Below are 18,806 nucleotides of genomic sequence, written 5' to 3'. Positions count from 1 at the left end.
TTTCACAAAGTTCTTATTCAAGGGTATCTCGGTTATACCTAAGCTTCAGCAGCTTTATATAAATTTTAGACTTACCTTGACAAGTTCCTGAAAAAAATACAATAAAAAAAAACTGAGATTTTGACTGAAATTGCAAAGAATCTATAAATCAAAATTTGGGTATAATTGATATACTTACAATACTGACTCTTTCTATGCATAAACATGTTCTAGCTCTCCATTTGTTTGGGTCTTGTTTAATGTCTCCCAGTAAAATTTTATAGTTTTTACAGTATAGGTATGTGCATCTTTGCTATATTTATCCACAAGTACTTAATACATTTTAGTGCTATTATAAATGGTATTATTAGAAAAATATGTAATTTTTGAAATGTGTGTTGCTGGTATATAAAAATATAATTGTTCTTGGTTGTTTTATTTGATATCCAATAACCTTGCTAAACTCTTATTAATTTGATAATTATTAATAGGTGATTTAAAATTTTACATGTAGATAATTGTGTCATTTACAGATATTCAATGTTTCGTTTCTTTCTTTCCAATGCTTACATTTTTCATTTCTTTTTCTTGCCATACTGAAATGGCTAAGACTTCCAAGAATGTTGGATAGAAGTGGATCCTTCTTAGGAATGCTTTACCATTAAATACAACCAGTGCTGTAGGATTTTATAAATCAGATTAAGGAAGTTCCTTGTGATTGCCAGTTTCATAAGAACATTTTAAATCATGAATAAATTTTAATCTTATCAAATAAATACTTTATGTATTGAGATGATCATATGTTTTTTCCTTTAAGCTATATATGAATGTGGTGAATTACACTAATGGATTTTTAAATGTTAAACCAATCTTTCTTGGTATAAATGTAGCTCATGATATACTATCTCTTTTTATTGTTATTGAATTTTGTTAACATTTTATTGAGGATTTCTCCATCTATGTTTGGAGATATTGACTTGTAATGTTTCTTTCTCATACTGTTGTAGTCAGATTTTGATATCAAGATATTTCTAGCCTCATAACATGAGTTCTGGAGTATACCCATTTCTTCTGTTCTGTTTTTGTCCTTATGTGTTTGGCATATATCACTAGTGAAACCATCTGAGCCTGGAATTATCTTTGAAGAAAGATTTTAAAATTACTCATATTAATTTCTTTAATATCTTCCAATTTTCATTTTTGTTTGTCTCTTGGTAAAATGTAAGTTTTTAAGGAATCTTTCCATTTTATATTCATTTGCAAATTTTGCAAAATTTAAAATTGGCATAAAGTTACACACAATCTGCATAATTATCTTTTTAAATAGCTTTTAAAGTGTACAAGTCAGTGGTTTTGAGTGTATTCACAAATATGAGCAATCATCACCACAGTTAATTTTAGAAATTTTTTATCACCTCAAGAAGAAACTCTGTATCCTTTAACTCTGATTCCCTAACCCTTGTCTTCCTCCCAGTCCTAGGCAACCACGTAGGTATTTCATGTCTCTATAGATTTCCCTATTCTGGACTTTCATGTGAGTGGCATCACATAGTGTGTGGTATTTTGATTGGCTTGTTTCATTTAGCATAATGGTTTCAAGATTCATCCATGTTGTTGCATGCATCAGTACTTCATTCCTTTCTGTGGTTGAATAATATTCTACTGTATGAATATACCACATTTTGTTTAGCCATCTGTCCACGGATGGACATTTGCGTTGTTCCCACTTTTTGGCTATTATGAATAATACTGATATAAACATTCATGTACAAGTTTCTGGGTTGGAAATATATCTTAATTTCTCTTGGGTGTATATATCTATAGGTAGAATTGCAGGGTCATATGATAACAGTATGTTTAAACACCTGAATTACTACCAGACTGTTTTCCAAAGTGGCAGGACCATTTTACATTCCTATCAGTAGTATTCTGATTTCTTGATATCCTTGCCAACACTTGTCATCTGACTTTTTGATTCTAGCCATCCTACTGAGTATGAAGTAAAGATCACACTGTGGTTTTCATTTGCATTTCTCTGATGACTAGTGATGTCAAGTATTTTTCCATGTGCTTTTTGACCATTTGTATACCTTCTTTGGAGAAATGAGCATTCAAATCCCTTGCCCAATTTTTAATTGGATTTTGTCTTTTTATTATTGAGTTGTAATTCTTTATATATTCCCGATACAAATGCCTTAACAGATATATTGTTTGCAAATATTTTCTCCCATTCTGTGGGTAGACTTTTTACTTTATTATGTTCTTTGAAGCACAAACATTTTTAATTTTGGTAAAGTTCAATTCATCTGGCTTTTTTTCTTTTGTTGTTCATATTTTTTGTGTCATATCTGAGAATCCTTCGCCAAACCAAGGTCATGAAGGTTTACCACCATGTTTTCTTCTAAGAGTTTTTAGTTTTAACTGTTACATATGTCTTTGATTCATGTTGAATTAATTTTTATATGGTGTGAGGCAAGGGTCCAACTTTATTCTTTTGCATGTGGCTATCCAGTCATCCCAGCACCATTTATTGAAGACTATCCCTTCCCTCTTAAATGGTCATGGTACGCTTATCAGAAATCAGTTGACCATAGATGTAATGGGTCCATTTCTGGACTCTCAATTCTATTGCATTGATCTGTATATCTATCCTTGTGCCAATCAGTACCACACTATCGTGATTTCTGTTGCTTTGTAGTAAATGTTGAAATTGGGAAGTGTGAGTCTGCCTACTTTAGTCTCCTTTTTCAGGACTATTTTGGCTATTCTGGGTTCCTAGCAATTCCATATGAATTTTAGAATCAATTGTCAATTTGCACAAGGAAGTCTGCTAGGATTCTGATAAGGACTGTGTTGAATTTATAGAACAGATTGGAAAGTATCACCATCTTAATAATGGTAAGTCTTCCAATTCATAAATTTTGGATGCTTTCCCATTTATTTAGGTCATCCTTAATTTCATTCAGTAATGTTTTACAGTTTTCAGAGCTTATGATGTCACTTCTATTATTAAATTAATTCCTAAGTATTTTATTGTTTTTGATGTTATTGTGAAAGAAATTGTTTTCTTAATTTTCAAATTGTTTATTGCAAGTGTAAAAAATACAATTTATTTGTATATTGATCATGTACCCTGCAACCTAACAGAATCCATTCATTAGTTTTAATAGTTTCTTTTTTTGTTTGTTTTTGTTTGTTTGGCCATGCCACGGCTTGCAGAATCTTAGTTCCCCCACCAGGCATTGAACCCGGGCCACTGCAGTGAGAGCGCTGAGTCCTAACCACTGGACCGCCAGGGAATTCAATAGTCTTAATAGTTTTTTAGTAGATTTCTTAGGAGTGTCTATATGTAACATTATGTCACCTGCAAATAGAGATTTATCTTTTCCTTTCCAATTTGGTTGCCTTTTTTTCCCCCTAATTGCCCTATCTAGAACCTCCAGTACAATGTTGAATAGAGTGGCAAGAAAATTTTGTCTTGTTCCTGATGTCAAAAGGAAAGCATCCAGTTGCATGATTGAGTTGATATTAGTGGATTTTTCATAAGTGTTCTTTATCAAGTTGAGGAAGTCCCTCTACTCCTAGTTTATTAAGTGTTTTTATCATGAAAGGATGTTGAATTTTGAAAAGTGCTTTTTCTGGATCTAGATGATCATTGCTTTTTATTCTACTGATATGACATGTATTACATTGATTTTTAGATGTTAAAGTACTTTGCATCCCTGGGATAAATCCCATTTGGTAACTGTTATGGGCTGAATTGTCTCTCCCCACCAAAAAATTCACATGTTGAACCCCTAACCCCTAGTACCTCTAAATGTGACTGTATTTAGTGATAGGGACATTAAAGAGATAATTAAGTTAAAATGAGGCCATTAAGGTGGGTCCTAATCCAATACAACTAGTGTCCCTAAAGGAAGAGTAGATTAGGACACTGTTTAGGCCATACAGTCTGTGATATTATGTTATGGCAGCCTTAGCAGACTAATGCACTCCAGGCATATAATTCTTTTTATATGTTAGATTTGGTTTGCTAGAATTTTGTTCAGGATATTTGCACCCACATTCATAAGAGATATTGGTCTGAAATTAATATTGAAATTAATGTGTGTCTCCTCTAGACAGCCTATCATTGGATCATGTTTATTAAGCCAGTCTGACAATCTTATGCCCCTTATTTGGATTGTTTAATCTATCTACATTTAATGTTTTCTTAATATAGTTGGATTTATATCTCCCATCTTACTTTATGGGTTCCATATGTCTCATGTCTTTTTTGTTCTCTATTCATCCTTTATTACTTTTTTCTGCATTGAGTGAATATTTTCTAAGGTAGCATTTTAATTTTTTAATGATCTTTTCATTATATTTTTGAGGTTTTTCTAGATGGTTGTTCTAGGGTTTAACATACACATCTTGTCAAAATTAGCTTTGGATTTATATCAGCTTAATTCCAGTAATATATTGAAATATTACTCCTATATAGCTCTATTCACTATTTCCCCCTTTTGTGGTATTATTTTTATGTAAATTACATGTATTACTGTTACAAAATATAAGAAAACAGAGCCATAATTATTACTTTTCATTTTGTCATCATTTGCTTACATTACAGCTTTGTTCCCATCCACCTCCTGTGTGCTATTACTGCCAAATACATAACACATTACATTTCTGTGTCATAGATCCAATAATACATTATATACATGTTATTTTATATAATCATTTTTCAAATCAGTTAAGAGGGAAAAAAGGAGGAAATGCACTAATAGTTGCATTAATTACATGACATAATAGTTGTTGTAATTACATAATTGTGTTCACTGATGTTCTTTGTATGGATATGAATTACCATCTGAAGTTACTTGTTTTCAAGCTGAAGAACTTCCCTTAGTATTTCCCGTAAGGTGGGTCTGCAAGCAATAAATTCTTTCAGTTTTTGTTTATCTTGGAGACTCTTTATTTCATCTTCATTTTGGAATAATAGCTTTACTGGATACAACATTCTTGGTTGAGCTTTTTCTTTAACAACTTCAAATTTGTTCTCCTCTGCCTTCTGGCCTCATTGTTTCTGATGAAAAGTTATCTGTTAATCTTATTAAGGTTCCTTTGTACATGATACACACTGTTTTTCTCCTGCTGCTTTTAAGATTTTCTTCTTGTCTTTGACTTTCAGCATTTTTACTATAATATGTCTGCATTCATTCATTCTTGGACTTCACTGAGTTTCCTGGATATGTAGGATATTGTTTTTCATTAAATTTGGGGTGTTTTCCATTATCTTTTTGAATATTTTTTCCTTTCCTTTTGTGTCTCTCTTCTGTTACTCCCATTATGCATATGTTGGTGTGTCTGATGGTGTTTGATGGCTCTATTCATTTTTCTTCATTCTTTTCTTTCCCACTCTGTGTTTGTCTTGAATAATCTCTATTGATCTATCTTCTAGTTTGCTAATTCTTGCTTCTGTCAGTTAAAATCCATTGTTGGGCTCCTCTAGTGAATTTTTAAAGTTTCAATTATTGTACTTTTCAGCTCCAGAATTTCCATCAGTTCTTTTTTATAATTTCTGTCTCTTTATTGATACTTGATGTAACATGATCATACCTTCTTTTACTTCTTTAAAGCATAGTTTCTGTAATTCCATGAAGCTATTTATAATGGCTTCTTTTAAATCTCTGTTAAATTTGACATTTGCTTCCTCCCACAGACAGCTTCTGTTGCCTTTTTTCTGGAGTATGGGTCATACTTTCCTATTTCTTTACATGTTCCGCAATTTTTTATTGGAAATCAGAGATTTTAGATAATATATTGTAGCAACTCTGGGTACTGGAACTTCCCTCCTCCCTAGAGCTTGTTATTTGCTTGTTTATATTTTGTTTAGTGATAACCTGGATTATTTTAGTGAGGTCTGTTTTCCCATTGCAGGTTGAACAGTGTCCCCGAAAAGAAGATATGTTGAAGTCCTAACCTCCAGTACCTCAGATTATGGAAATAGGGTCTTTGCAGATTTAACTGAGTTAAGATGAGATCATTAGGGTGAGCCATAATTCAATATGACTGATGTCTATATAAAAGGGGGAAATTTGAACAGAGGCAGAGGGAAGATACTGTGAAGATAATGGGGAGAACACAATGTACAGATAGAGGATTAGAGTGATGGATCTACAAGCCAAGGAGTGTTTGGGGTTATCAGAATCTAGGAGAGAAACAGATACTTCCCTAGCATATTCAGAAGCTGCACGCCCCTGCTAACACCTTGATTTCAGACTTTTAGCCTCCAGAAGTGTGAGACAATAAATTTCTATTGTTTGAAGTCATACAGCTGTTGGTACTTTGTTAAGGCACTCCTGGGAAACTAATATGCCCCCTCCCAACACCTACCCTGCAGTCCTGTTAACACACTAATGTTGCTCCTCAGGGAGGTGCAGCTTTGGGTATGCCCACAACCATCCTGCGATGACAGCGCTACTGGTAGGGCTCTCTTCCACACTTACTCTGACCACACTCAGCTGTTAACTTCACTAGTCGCCAGCTGATTGCTCTATTGTTTTCAACAATGCCCTGGGGCATAAATTCTCTACGGACTAATCCAATCAAATTGTGGCTCCTTCCAGGGAAGTTTCTGATGCCAATGTTCAATATTTATTCTCACTACAGGAAGGCTTCTCTTGCTGAGGAATTGCCTTATACCCTGTTTCCCTATAAACTAGCTAGCCTACAGTCTAGGGTGTATCTTCATTAGATCAATTAATTTCCTTGCAATTGCCTTTTACCACTATGTCCACTGTTTTTGAGGGTGTTCATAGGTTTAAACTTCTCCATGCTCTGCTGCAAATAAAGCTGGTTCCTTATGGAAGATATAAGGAACTGTTGTACAGCTTGCTTCTCTCCCCAGATAATATCTCTGCACCAGATCTCTGGGGTTGACAGTGGACACAATGGTAAGCTTCTCCATGAGTGACAACCTCACTCTAGGTGTTGAGTGCTCCATGGAGGGAATAGGGCAGTAGCCTGAGGTCTTCTCAGCTTGCCTCTCCTGACATGGAACATGATCTCATGGACCAGGGGAAGGCCCCAGGATTCTCAGTGTGCCACACCCAGGCAGAGCTCATCAGTGGGGGTTATTATGGTAAAATGCATACATTTTTCATCTTAACCACATTTAAGTGTTCATGGCATTAAGTACTTTCACATTGCTGTGCAGTCACCACCACCATCCATCTCCAGAACTCTTTTTAAAAATCTCACAAAGGGCTTCCCTAGTGGCGCAGTGGTTGAGAGTCCACCTGCCGATGCAGGGGACATGGGTTCATGCCCCGGTCCGGGAAGATCCCACATGCCGCGACGCGGCTGGGCCTGTGAGCCATGGCCGCTGAGCCTGCGCGTCCGGAGGCTGTGCTCTGCAGCGGGAGAGGCCACAACAGTGAGAGGCCCGTGTACCGCAAAACAAAAACAAAAATCTCACAAAACTGCAAATCTGTACCCATTAAACAATAATTCCTCTTTATTCTTTCCCTGGTGACCACCATTTTACTTTGTCTCTATGAATTTGACTACTCTAGGTATCTCAGATAAGTCGAGTCATACAGTCTTTGTCCTTTTGTGACTAGTTTATTTCACTAAGTATAATATCTTCAAGGTTCATCCATATTGTAGTATGTGTTGAAATTTCCTTCTTTTTAAAGGTATATACACACATACACTTTATTCATTCATCTGTTGATGGAAACTTGGGTTGCTTCCACCTTTTAGCTACTATGAATAATGCTGCGATGAAAATCGTTGTACAAATATTTGTTCAAATCTCTGCTTTCAATTCTTTTAGGTACAGACCAAGAAATGGAATTGCTGGACGATATGGTAATTCTATTTTTAAATTTTTGAGGGACAATAATACTGTTTTCATAGGAGCTGCACCATTTTACAATCCTACCAACAGTGCACAAAGGTTCTGATTTCTCTATATCCTCATCAATACTTGTTATTTTCTGTTATTGTTGGTTTTTTTTTCATAGTGGCCATCCTAATTGGTGTGAGCTGGTATCTTACTGTGGTTCTGATCTACATTTCCCTAATGATTACCGGTGTGATGTTGAGCATTTTTTCATGTGCTGTCAGCCATTTGTATATCTTCTTTGGAAAAATATTTATTCAAGTCCTTTGTCAATTTTTTAAATTAGGCTGTTTGTTGTTGAGTTGCAGTTCTTTATATATTCCAGATATTAACTTGTTATCAGATATATGATTTTCTAATAATTTTCCTCATCCCATGGGCTGCCTTTCACTCTGTTGTTGTGTCCCTTGATGCACAGAAGTTTCTAATGCTTGATGTAGTCCAATATATCTATTTTCTCTTTTGCTGTATATGCTTTTGATATCTTATCTAAGAAATCATTGCCAAATCCAATGTCAAAAAGTTTTTCCCTTATATTTTCTTCTAAGAGTTTTATAGTTTTAGATCTTCCCTTTAGGTTTTTGTTACATTTTGATTACTTTTGTAAATGGTGTAAGGTAAGAGTCCTACTTCGTTCTTTTGCATGTAGATATCCAGTTCTCTTAACACCTTTGTTGAAAAGACACCATTGCATGGTCTTGATATCCTTATTGTGAGGGTTTATTTCTGGGCTCTATATTATTTCATTGACCTATATGTCTGTCTTTTCTTTCTTTCTTTCTTTTTCTTTCTTTCTTTCTTTTCTCCCTTCCTCCCTTTCTTTCCTTCCTTCCTTCCTTCCTTCCTTGATATCCTTATTATTTCTGGGCTCTATATTATTTCATTGACCTATGTCTGTCTTTTTCTTTCTTTCTTCCTTTCTTTCTTTTTGGCTGTGGTGGGTCTTCATTGCTGTGTGCAGGCTTTCTCTAGTTGTGGTGAGGGAGGGCTACTCTTCGTTGTGGGCATGGGCTTCTCATTGTGGTGGCTTCTCTTGTTGTGGCTCTAGGCACACAAGCTTCAGTAGTGTGGCTCGCGGGCTCTAGCGTGCAGGCTCAGTAGTTGTGGTGCACGGGCTTAGTTGCTCCACGGCATGTGGGATCTTCCCAGACCAGGGATCAAACCTGTGTCCCCTGCATTGGCAGGCGGATTCTTAACCACTGCGCCACCAGAGAAGTCCCTATATGTCTGTCTTTATGCCACTACTACACTGTGTTGATTACTGAAGCTATGTAATAAGTTTTTAAATCAGGACGTGTGAGGCCTCCAACTTTGTTCTTTTTCAAGATTGTTTTGGCTATTTGGGCTCCCTTGATAGTCCATATGAATTTTAGGATGGGTTTTTTTTATTTCTGCAAAAAATGTCACTGGGATTTTGATAGGGATTGCATTGAAGCTGTAGATTGCTTTGGATAGTATTGACATCTTAACAATATTAAGTCTATGAACAAAGGATGTGTTCCTATTTACTATTGTCTTCTTTCAGCACTCTTTATAGTTATCAGTGTACATATCTTTCAACTCCTTAGTTGTTTATTTCTAAGTATTTCATTCTTTTTGATGCTATTGCAAACAAAACTATTTTTCTTGATTTTCTTCTTAAATTATTCATTGCTAGTGTATAGAAACAATAGATTTTTGTGTGTCAATTTTCTATCCTGCAAATTTGCTGAATTTATTAGTTCTAACAATTTTTTTAATGTGGAATCTTTAGGGTTTTGTACATATAAGATTATGTCATCTGTGAACTGAGATAATTTTACTTCTTCCTTTCTACTTTGGATGACTTGTATTTCTTTTACTTGCCTAAGTGCTCTGGCTAGGACATCCACTACTGTGCTGAATAGAAGTGATGAAAGTGAGCATCCATGTCTTGTTCCTGATCTTAGGGGAAAAGCATTCAGCCTTTCATCACTGAGTATGATGTTAACTGTAGGTTTTACAGATCGCTCCTGAGAAAATCCTTTCTCTTTCAAGTTAGTTGAAAGATTTTATTTTTAATTTTTATTATCATTGGATATTGAATTTTTCAAATGCTTTTTCTTTATTTGTTGTGATAATCACATGGATTCTTTTTCAATCTACTAATAAGGGGGAAAGTACTGACTTTTGAATATTGGAACAATCTTGCATATATTATCCCCACTTGGTCATGATGCATTATACCTTTTACATAGTGCTGTTAATACTGTGTAATATATATGTATAACATACACATAATGCATATAATGTGTACGTAATATGTATATAATTATTATGGACTGAATGTTTGTGTACCCCCCAGATTCATATGCTGGAACACTAATCCCAGTGTGAGATGGTATTGGGAGGTGGAACTTTTGAGAGGTAATTAGGTCATGAAGGTAGAGCCCTCATGAATGAGATTACTGTCTTTATAAAAAGAGGCTAGGGAGCTAGCTAAATCTCTTTCCCCCTTGTGAGGATACAATAAAAGTTGGTAGTCTGCAACCTGGAAGAGGGTCCTCACCAGAACCTGACCATTTGTCACCGTACTCTTGGACTTCCAGACTCCAGAACTATAAGAAATAAATTTGTTTATAAGCCACCCAGTGTATGGTACTTTATTACAGCAGCCTGAGCTGACTAAATAATTCTTAAGGTCATGAGTAGACTTTCTTCACTCCACTCTAATGTTCTTACTACCAATAATGAATTATAGGCGCCAACTGCCAATATTATGCTGTAAGATATGTTATATGGCAAAGATTCTAACAAAATCAATATATCAATACGGGCATACCTCATTTTACTGTGCTTCACTTTATTGCACTTCACAGATATTGTTTTTTACAAATTGAAGGCTTGTGACAACTCTGCATCCAGCAAGTCTATTGACACCATTTTTCCAACAGCATTTGCTCACTTTGAGTCTCTGTGTCACATTTTTGTAATTCTCGCAATATTTCAAACTTTTTCATTATTATTATATTCGTTATGGTAATCTGTGACCAGTGATCTTTGATGTTACTATGACTTGCTGAAGGCTCAGAGGATGGTTAGCACTGTTTGGCAGTAAAGTTTTTTAATTAAGTCACGTACATTGGAATTTTTAAACATAATGCTACTGTACTCTTAAGAGACTACAGTATAATGTAATAATTTTTATATGCATTGGGAAGCCAAAAAAACTCAAGTGACCCACTTTATTGTGATATTTGTGTTATTCAAGTGGTCTAGAACTGAACCTGCAATATCTCTGAGATATGCCTGTATTAGAAGTTATTGTTTCAAAGCAGCATACTTTCTACCTTTAACATTTCAATCAAGTTCTTCCCAGTGTCATTTTCAAAAAAAACTCAGAATTCTAAAGAATATTACCCGCGTGGCTGTCTTTGTGGAGGAAATATTCATTTTTTCTACTGTTTTGGGGTCAGGTAGAATCACCATGGTTTTTGACCCAGCCATTCTGCTTTGGTTTGCACTAGTATATCCTCCTTTCATTTGCGCTCCTTTTGCTGGGCCAGTAAAGCTAATAGACCTCTTCGACTGTGTGCCAGTGTTTCTATATCAGGAAAAGAAAACATAACACTGAGGATACAGGATTGAAGAAAAATTAGCCAATGATAAAAAAGTAGATTTTCATTTAGAAACATGGAAACAATCTAAACATATAAACAAGAAAGAAATAGTAGCCACTTGAGAGCTCATTATGTGTAAGCATAGCTCTAGAATGTTTACAAGCACTGTGTCACTTTTTCCTCACAATAATTCTAAGAGGTTGCTATAACATTATTTTATATAAAGTCACAGAGGCTTAGAGGGAAACATTCTTACTAGAGTTGAAATTTGAACCCAGGCAGTCAGATCAAAAGTCTACACTTATTTCTCTGGGTCTCAGTTTCCTTATCTGTAAGATGAGGATAAAGATAGTACTTAATTCATTGGTTATTATGAGGATTAAATGTATTAATTTCTATATTATGGTTAGGAAATGCCTGACACATAGTAAGCACAAATGAGTGTAGAGCGCAGTTTTGCAGGCAGATTGAAGAATGAGTAATAAAACCTGGGAAAGAATATCATGTTCCTGCCTGAACGATTACATGATAATTCTTAATAAGAGAAATTATAATCAAAATATTTGTATCCAGGAGAAAAAATATGATTTCACTTTTGGATCAATTCTCTAAATTCCTTAAGACAAAAACCTAATCATTCTTTCATTCTAGTACTCTGTACTGCAGACTTCTATAAAACAAGAATGATCACCCCTTACACTATAAAAAGGCATTGTGTTTCCAAAGAAAACATTTTAAACAATACTTTTACTTTCCTACTCATAAAAGATCAGACAAGAATAAAATACTTTAAAATGACAACAATCTACTTTTCATATTTTATTTTTCTTCATGGCATTTAGTACTACTTGACACTGTTTGTTGTCTACTCCTCTACTAGAATGTAAGCATCTTTAGGGCAAGAACTTTGTCTTGTTCATTGCTATATCGCTAGCACACAGGACAGTACCCAGTATATTGTGGGCACTATTAGTATTTTTTAAATAAATGACTAAATGAATTCCATTCATACTATTTCAAGTTTACATTCTTTTAAAGTATCATACCCTATCCTCCCTCCTTCAGTCTCTAAATGACTTTAACTCCAACATTTCCAAGAAAACCAAATTAATCAATGAGGTAAGAATTCCTTAAATTTCTCTACCTTCATTATATTCTTCTTTCATATCCCACAAACTCATCTAATCCATCCTTATTTCTTTCCTCCTCTTTCAGTTCAAAAGTTGCTCTTCTTATCTAAGGTTAACCTTTCTACCTGTGCTCTGAAACCTGTCTGTTACTACTTTTCTCAGGGACTCTTTTCCTTTGTAAAAAAATTTTTTTTGGCCATGCCGTGTAGCTTGTGGGCTCTTAGTTCCCCAAGGATGGAACCCAGGCTCTCAGCAGTGAAAGCACTAAGCCCTAACCACTGGACTGCAAGGGAATTCCCATCTCAGGGACTCTTCCGTCAATAATTCTTGGTCTCCTATATCTTGTTGCCAATCTTTTTCCCTTCAGCATATAATTGTACTCCAGTCATCTCTTCAACTTAAAAATCCTTCCTTTACCTATCTATTACTAGTCTTCCACTATCTATTACTGTATCTCTCCTTCACTTTTTAAAATATTAGTCAATAATCCTGTCTATGTCCTTACTCCTCTTATGCTCCATAATTCACTACAATCTAATTCCACCCTCTCCTCTCCTACTGCAGAGACTACTTTCATTAGAATCACCTAGTCTTGTCCTTCAAATTGTCAGGTCCAAAGGACTCTTTCCAGTACTTATCTTTGTAGCATCTGACGTCAGTTGACCATTCCCCCTTCTTCTTAAACTTGAGTTCTCAAATTGGTTTCTGTAACATAACTGTCTCCTATTCTTCACCCTCCTTGGGACCTCTAATTACCTGACCCTTCCATTTTCTACCAATTACTCAGTACCTTTTAGGTTTCTCTTCTTTCACTATTTAATCCAGTATCCACAATTCATCAACTGAATCACTCTTTTACCATTACCTTCAACTCTTATTTTCTTTCTCCCTTGAGCTTTGCCCTACTATCCCTACAAAATACAGTCTGTCCATTCTATTCTTCCTCTTTACTATATCAGCTGCTTATTCCCATGGTCATACATTTGACCTTGTCCTTGTCAAGGACAAATACCCCTCAAATACTTCATATCCCCTTGCTTTATTTTTCTCCTCAGTACTTCTTACTAACATATCTGTTACTTATTTATCTTATGAATTAGATGTTCCCCACCCAACCCTCCAACCCTGAGAATCTAAATTCCACGAGACTAGGGACTTTGTGTTATTTTGTTCCCTGCTGTATCCCTAACGCCTACCATAGTACCCAATACACAGTAGCTGCTTAATAAAAAATTGTTGAATGAATTCCCGAATCATTACATCCAATTCAAAACATTCTCTCAACCTTCATACTCAAATGTTTACCAGTCTACTGGGTAGCTCCAGCTAAATGTCTACTAGACATCTCAAACTAAATAGATGCATAATGAAATCATATCACATTTACTCATAAACCAGCTCTCTCTCTTTTATTCCCATAGGGACCAAATAGAAATGAATTAGCAAATGATGTTGCATTTACCAATTAGGTAGTTACTGTGATCTTATGAGAATCATCAATAAACTCTCCCAAATCTTCAGGCTATAAGTTTCATGGGAAGGAACCATGTCTACCATGATAGCCCCAACTCTTAGTACTCTGCCTGACAGAGTGGGAAATTAGATTCAGAAAGTACAGACTACTTTAAAAAAAAAAAAATGAACTAAGTACCTGTAGCCAATTATGTTAGAAATTTATGGTGCACATCTAGCTATGTTAAAAAAACAGATGCTATCAAAAGAGCCAAATTAGTGGGCAACAAATAGGATGACTTTCAGGAGATATTCACTTTGAAAGTTTTGCCTGAAAAACAGTCATGATACAAGAGGTTATGTAGTTGTACATTCCTGAGTTTTCTGAAGCAGGGACCTAATCTATTTTGTTCACTCCTATGTCTTCAGTACCTAGGGCAGTAGCTGGAAAATATAAGGCATTCAGTTGGTACCTGTAGAATGAATACCATGAGCACCGGATGACCACTTCTATGAAAAAAGAGACTAATGATATTAAAAGCATGCTACACATACATAAATCTCACTATGAAAAAAATAACCACAAGAGGAAAGAAGGAATGGCTTAAGAAAAAGTGTCTGTATTAGCCACTTCTTAGTTTAATGAGATTAAGGTAAAAATTTCAATCTAAACCCAATCAATTACTTTCATTTATCCAACTGTTATTCATAAAACACTTATTGTACATAAGGCTACATGCTGGCAGAGATACAATATGAATCAGATATGGGCCCTAAGGAGCTGACCATCTAATAAGAGATAAAACATATATATGATTACAATGCAAGTACAAAATTGTATTTGCCTCAAGACTTACATGTAAGATGAAATGAAAGTTGTGGTAAAGATTACCTTGGGTAAGAGGAGTGAGCAGAGAAATCATGAAGATGGCATTTGAGTTAGGCTTGAATGTAGGTCAAATTCAAAAGAAGTACACGGGGCCGAATGTATATGTGTGCTTGTGTCTGATGCACATGCAGGTGAGGAGGGATGAGGACAGGACAGGAAATGTACCCTGAGCAAAGATCATTGTGAACGATGACAGTAGGAAAGCATGTGGTATATACAGGGTATCTTAAATGATTCAATTAGAAGGAAATTGAAGGAAAACAAAGTTAAGCTTTGAAAAAATAAAATGGCCAGGCTAAGTCTCTGAAATTTACTACACAAGCATGAGAGTGCCTTTGAATGATTTTGAGCATAAGAGTTAACTGCTCAAAACTATGCTTCAGAAAAATTTAGCTATATTCAGAACACACTAGAAGCAAGAAGACCATTAGTTAAGATGCTATGGAAACAGGCCAGATGAGAAGTAATCAAGGCTTAACCTGGGGTGGCAAATGTAGAAATAAAACAAATGCTAAATACAGCATGTATTAAGCATATCTTTTTATTTTCTGTATTTTGATGTTTTGATATCTAGGAACTTGCTAACCCTGGAGGGACTGCCCCTCCCAGGGCTAATCAATTCTTATACATAGTAAGGGACTTGCCTACAAGCAAACCTTTTATACGCAAACCAACAAATCCAGAGTCCATACCCTCAACCATCTCCTTCATCAGGCTCTCAAAGAGATCTCACTCTCTGGGTCACTATCCACTTGCCCTAATCACTGTAGGGACAGGAACCAGACAACTAGGGATAGTCCCTATGCCCAGAGCCTTTTGAAATTATTCAAACAAGCTATTCCTACACCTGCTTATTCCGCTTTGTCCATTTCTCCCCATGGGAACCACAATAAAGCTTCTTGCCCATGTTTTCCCCTTGCTAGTTTTACCTCCTGCTCAGCCCTGGTGCTTCCTCATGTGGCCCCACTATGTGGTACGGCATGCCATGTCTCCTGATTCTAGGGATCTATGAGTATTTTAAAAAACAAAAACAAAAAAAACCTTCTTCCTTCATGATAGTTATTTCTGTGTCTATGTACCTGATTAAAACATACCCCAAGTACCCTTAAACCACAGATACAGAACAAACAGGACTTAATTGATAATAACAATGCCACTTAAAATCTAAACTTCAAAGTACTTCCACTATATTTGTAATTTAATTCTTTTATTTATTTCATTTTTTTAAAATGGAAGTATAATTGACCTACAGTTCCAGGTGCACAATACTGTGATTCAATATTTCCGTACATTACAAAACGGTCACCACCCTAATTCAATGCTTATAATAAATTATGAGATATTTAATTGCCATGTTTTACAAGTGAGAAACTTAAAACTCAAAGAGGTCAACTTAAATGCCCAAACTCATCCAATAACTCACAGACTATGTGTTCTTGAGCAAGTTTCTTAATCTGTTTCTTTCCTCATATGTAAATTAAGGTTAATAGTAGTATCCGCCTCAAAGAGTTAAGGCGATGATTAAAGTAGTCATTATTTCCAAAGCACAATAAGAAGTTAAATTGTAGACATGTTCAAGTTTAGATATTATGAGTGATATCCTGGTGGAGCTGTTTGGTAGCAGTTGAAAATCAAGAGGAAAGTGAATTTCAGGGAACAAAAGTGAGAACTGGAGATACAGATTTGAGAATCTTTCATGGAGATGATGATAAATGAACTGAGTCCCAAAATAAAAACCTAAAGATACAAAGAGAAGGTAATAGGGCCAAGGAGAGAAACTGGAGGTAGAAAGAAAGTAAAACCAGAAAAAAGGCATCTTTGCCAGTAGTAAGTGAACCAGTTCAGGGTTAGTTCAGGGTTAAGGAGGGGAAGATTGATATTGTCAAATGCTGCAGAGAGGTAAAGAGAAAGCCCATTGAATTTGGTGACTTTTGAAACCTTTAGGTTACTCATTATTGACCTGAGTAATTTTCATATAGAAATGGAGACAACAGACTGCAAGTGTTAAAGGGTAAACACAGATACTTCTGGTTTCTGGTCTGACATGTAAAGGCCATGAAAGACATCAATCCTGTACTCACAAGAAAAAGGCTGAGCAAACTGAAAATCAATGGGTCTTCTTAGGTCCATCAGAGAATTGAGGTTACAGGCAAACCCTCACACTGAAAGACTGAGATGCAGGAATAGCAGAATCACAACTTACTGGGAGCAGAAACTGCCACTAGAGCCAACAAGTGGTAGGAAAACCTAAAGGGTAATTGCCTAATTGCTGGAAACTGAGTGTAGACTAATTCAAAAGAGAAAAAACTGCTGGGGGCCCAGCCTTAGGGAGCTCCCGCCCACAACACTTTTATCGAGTTTTACCTTTACACACTCCACCAGTCTCTCAGGATGAAGATCAGAGTAAAACTCCCTGATAGTTCCAGCAGGGGGACAGGAAGAAACCATTTTGAAATATACCTGGAATGTTCAGTTATCCTTAACAAAGGCCTGCCCTCAAGGAAAACCATTTTACCAGAGCCTAACCAATGTGGGGGGAGGGAAATAACCTACTCGAAGTCCATCTAACCTTCTTGTTCCACCTAAAGAGAAAAATTCTGAGAAATACTTATGAAGGTCACAGCCCAGGGACAAAGGCCCACTAAAAGATTAAGACCTAATCATAGGATTATGGCACACTCCCCTCCCCCTTCCCCCCTCCCTCACATATCTTACCACCACATCAACAGGGCTCCTGTATAACTGAATTACAATGGGAAGAACTGTAAGGCTCAGACTCTAAGAAGGAGTCTCTAGGGAAACCTAAAAAGCCAGAGGAGACAAAAAGCAGGACACTAGAGGAAACTGAAGTCTTGGAAACCTATAGCTACAGCAAACAGCCTAATTCCTAGACAGATAAACATAAATCCTCACACTAAGGGCTTACTTACCTCAGTTCATATTACCTGATGCAACATGTTCAGCTTTCAACAAAATACATGGCATACCAAAGAGCAAAAACAGTCTGAAGAAACAAAGCAAGGATTAGAGCCAGAATAAGATATGGCAGAGATTTTGGAATTAGCAAGACTGGGAATTTAAAATAATTATGATTAATATGTTAAGGATCCTAATGGAAAAAGTAACATGCAAGAACAGATGAAAACTCTCCCCACCCCCCAAATCAAAAGGAAATGAATGAACACGTAAGGAAGAACAAAGAAACTGGGCAAAGAAGTGAGATAAAAGCAGTGAAGGAAACACTAGTGGTTTTTACCACAGTGGAAGATTGTCCAATACAGCCAACCCCCAAATTATGATTTTTTGACTTTACAGGGGTGTGAATGTGATATGCATTCGGTAGAAACTGTACTTCGAATTTTTATCTTTTCCTGGACTAATGATATGCTATAAAATGATACTCTCGTGATGCTGGCAGTGAGCCATAGCTCCCAGTCAGCCGTGCAATCATGAGAGTAAACAACCAATACATTTACAACCATTCTGTACCCATACAATCATTGCTTTTAATTTTCAGTACAGTATTCAATAAATTACATGAGCTATTCAACACTTTATTATTTAACAGACTTCATGTTAGATGATTTTGTCGAACTGTATGCTAATATAAGTGTTCTGAGCATGTTTAAGGTAGGCTATGCTAAGTATGATGTTTGGTAGGCTAGGTGTAATAAGTGCATTTTCTACTTAATGATATTTTCAACCTATGATGGGTTTACTGGGACATACCTCATTGTAAGTTGAAGAAGATCTGTATTGCTAAGCCAATAGGAAAAACCCAATATAGGAAAAATTGGAGTGAGAAAGTGAAAAATTGATAAATACATGTTTCATGATATCCTTTCCAAGATCAGATTAAGTCTTAAACTGAGAAAGATGAGAAA

At 35.8% G+C, this 18,806-nt stretch overlaps 1 protein-coding gene across 1 annotated transcript in view; it reads right to left on the bottom strand.

Annotated features, from left to right (window-relative positions):
• DNAI4 (dynein axonemal intermediate chain 4) overlaps nucleotides 1-18,806 on the bottom strand; it is a 119,340-nt gene that overhangs the window by 98,296 nt on the left and 2,238 nt on the right. The window contains exon 2 of the mRNA XM_022581148.3: nucleotides 11,252-11,435. Within this exon, the coding sequence (XP_022436856.2) occupies nucleotides 11,252-11,435 (184 nt within the window). The remainder of the gene's footprint in view (nucleotides 1-11,251; nucleotides 11,436-18,806) is intronic.

This window comes from Delphinapterus leucas, chromosome 1, assembly GCF_059928025.1.
Source record: "Delphinapterus leucas isolate spDelLeu-1000000601 "Yukka" chromosome 1, BTC_Dleu_Yukka2, whole genome shotgun sequence".
Taxonomy (NCBI): Eukaryota; Metazoa; Chordata; class Mammalia; order Artiodactyla; family Monodontidae; genus Delphinapterus; species Delphinapterus leucas.
The sequence above is the reverse complement of the archived record's forward strand: the minus strand, read 5'-3'. Positions and strand labels throughout refer to the sequence as shown.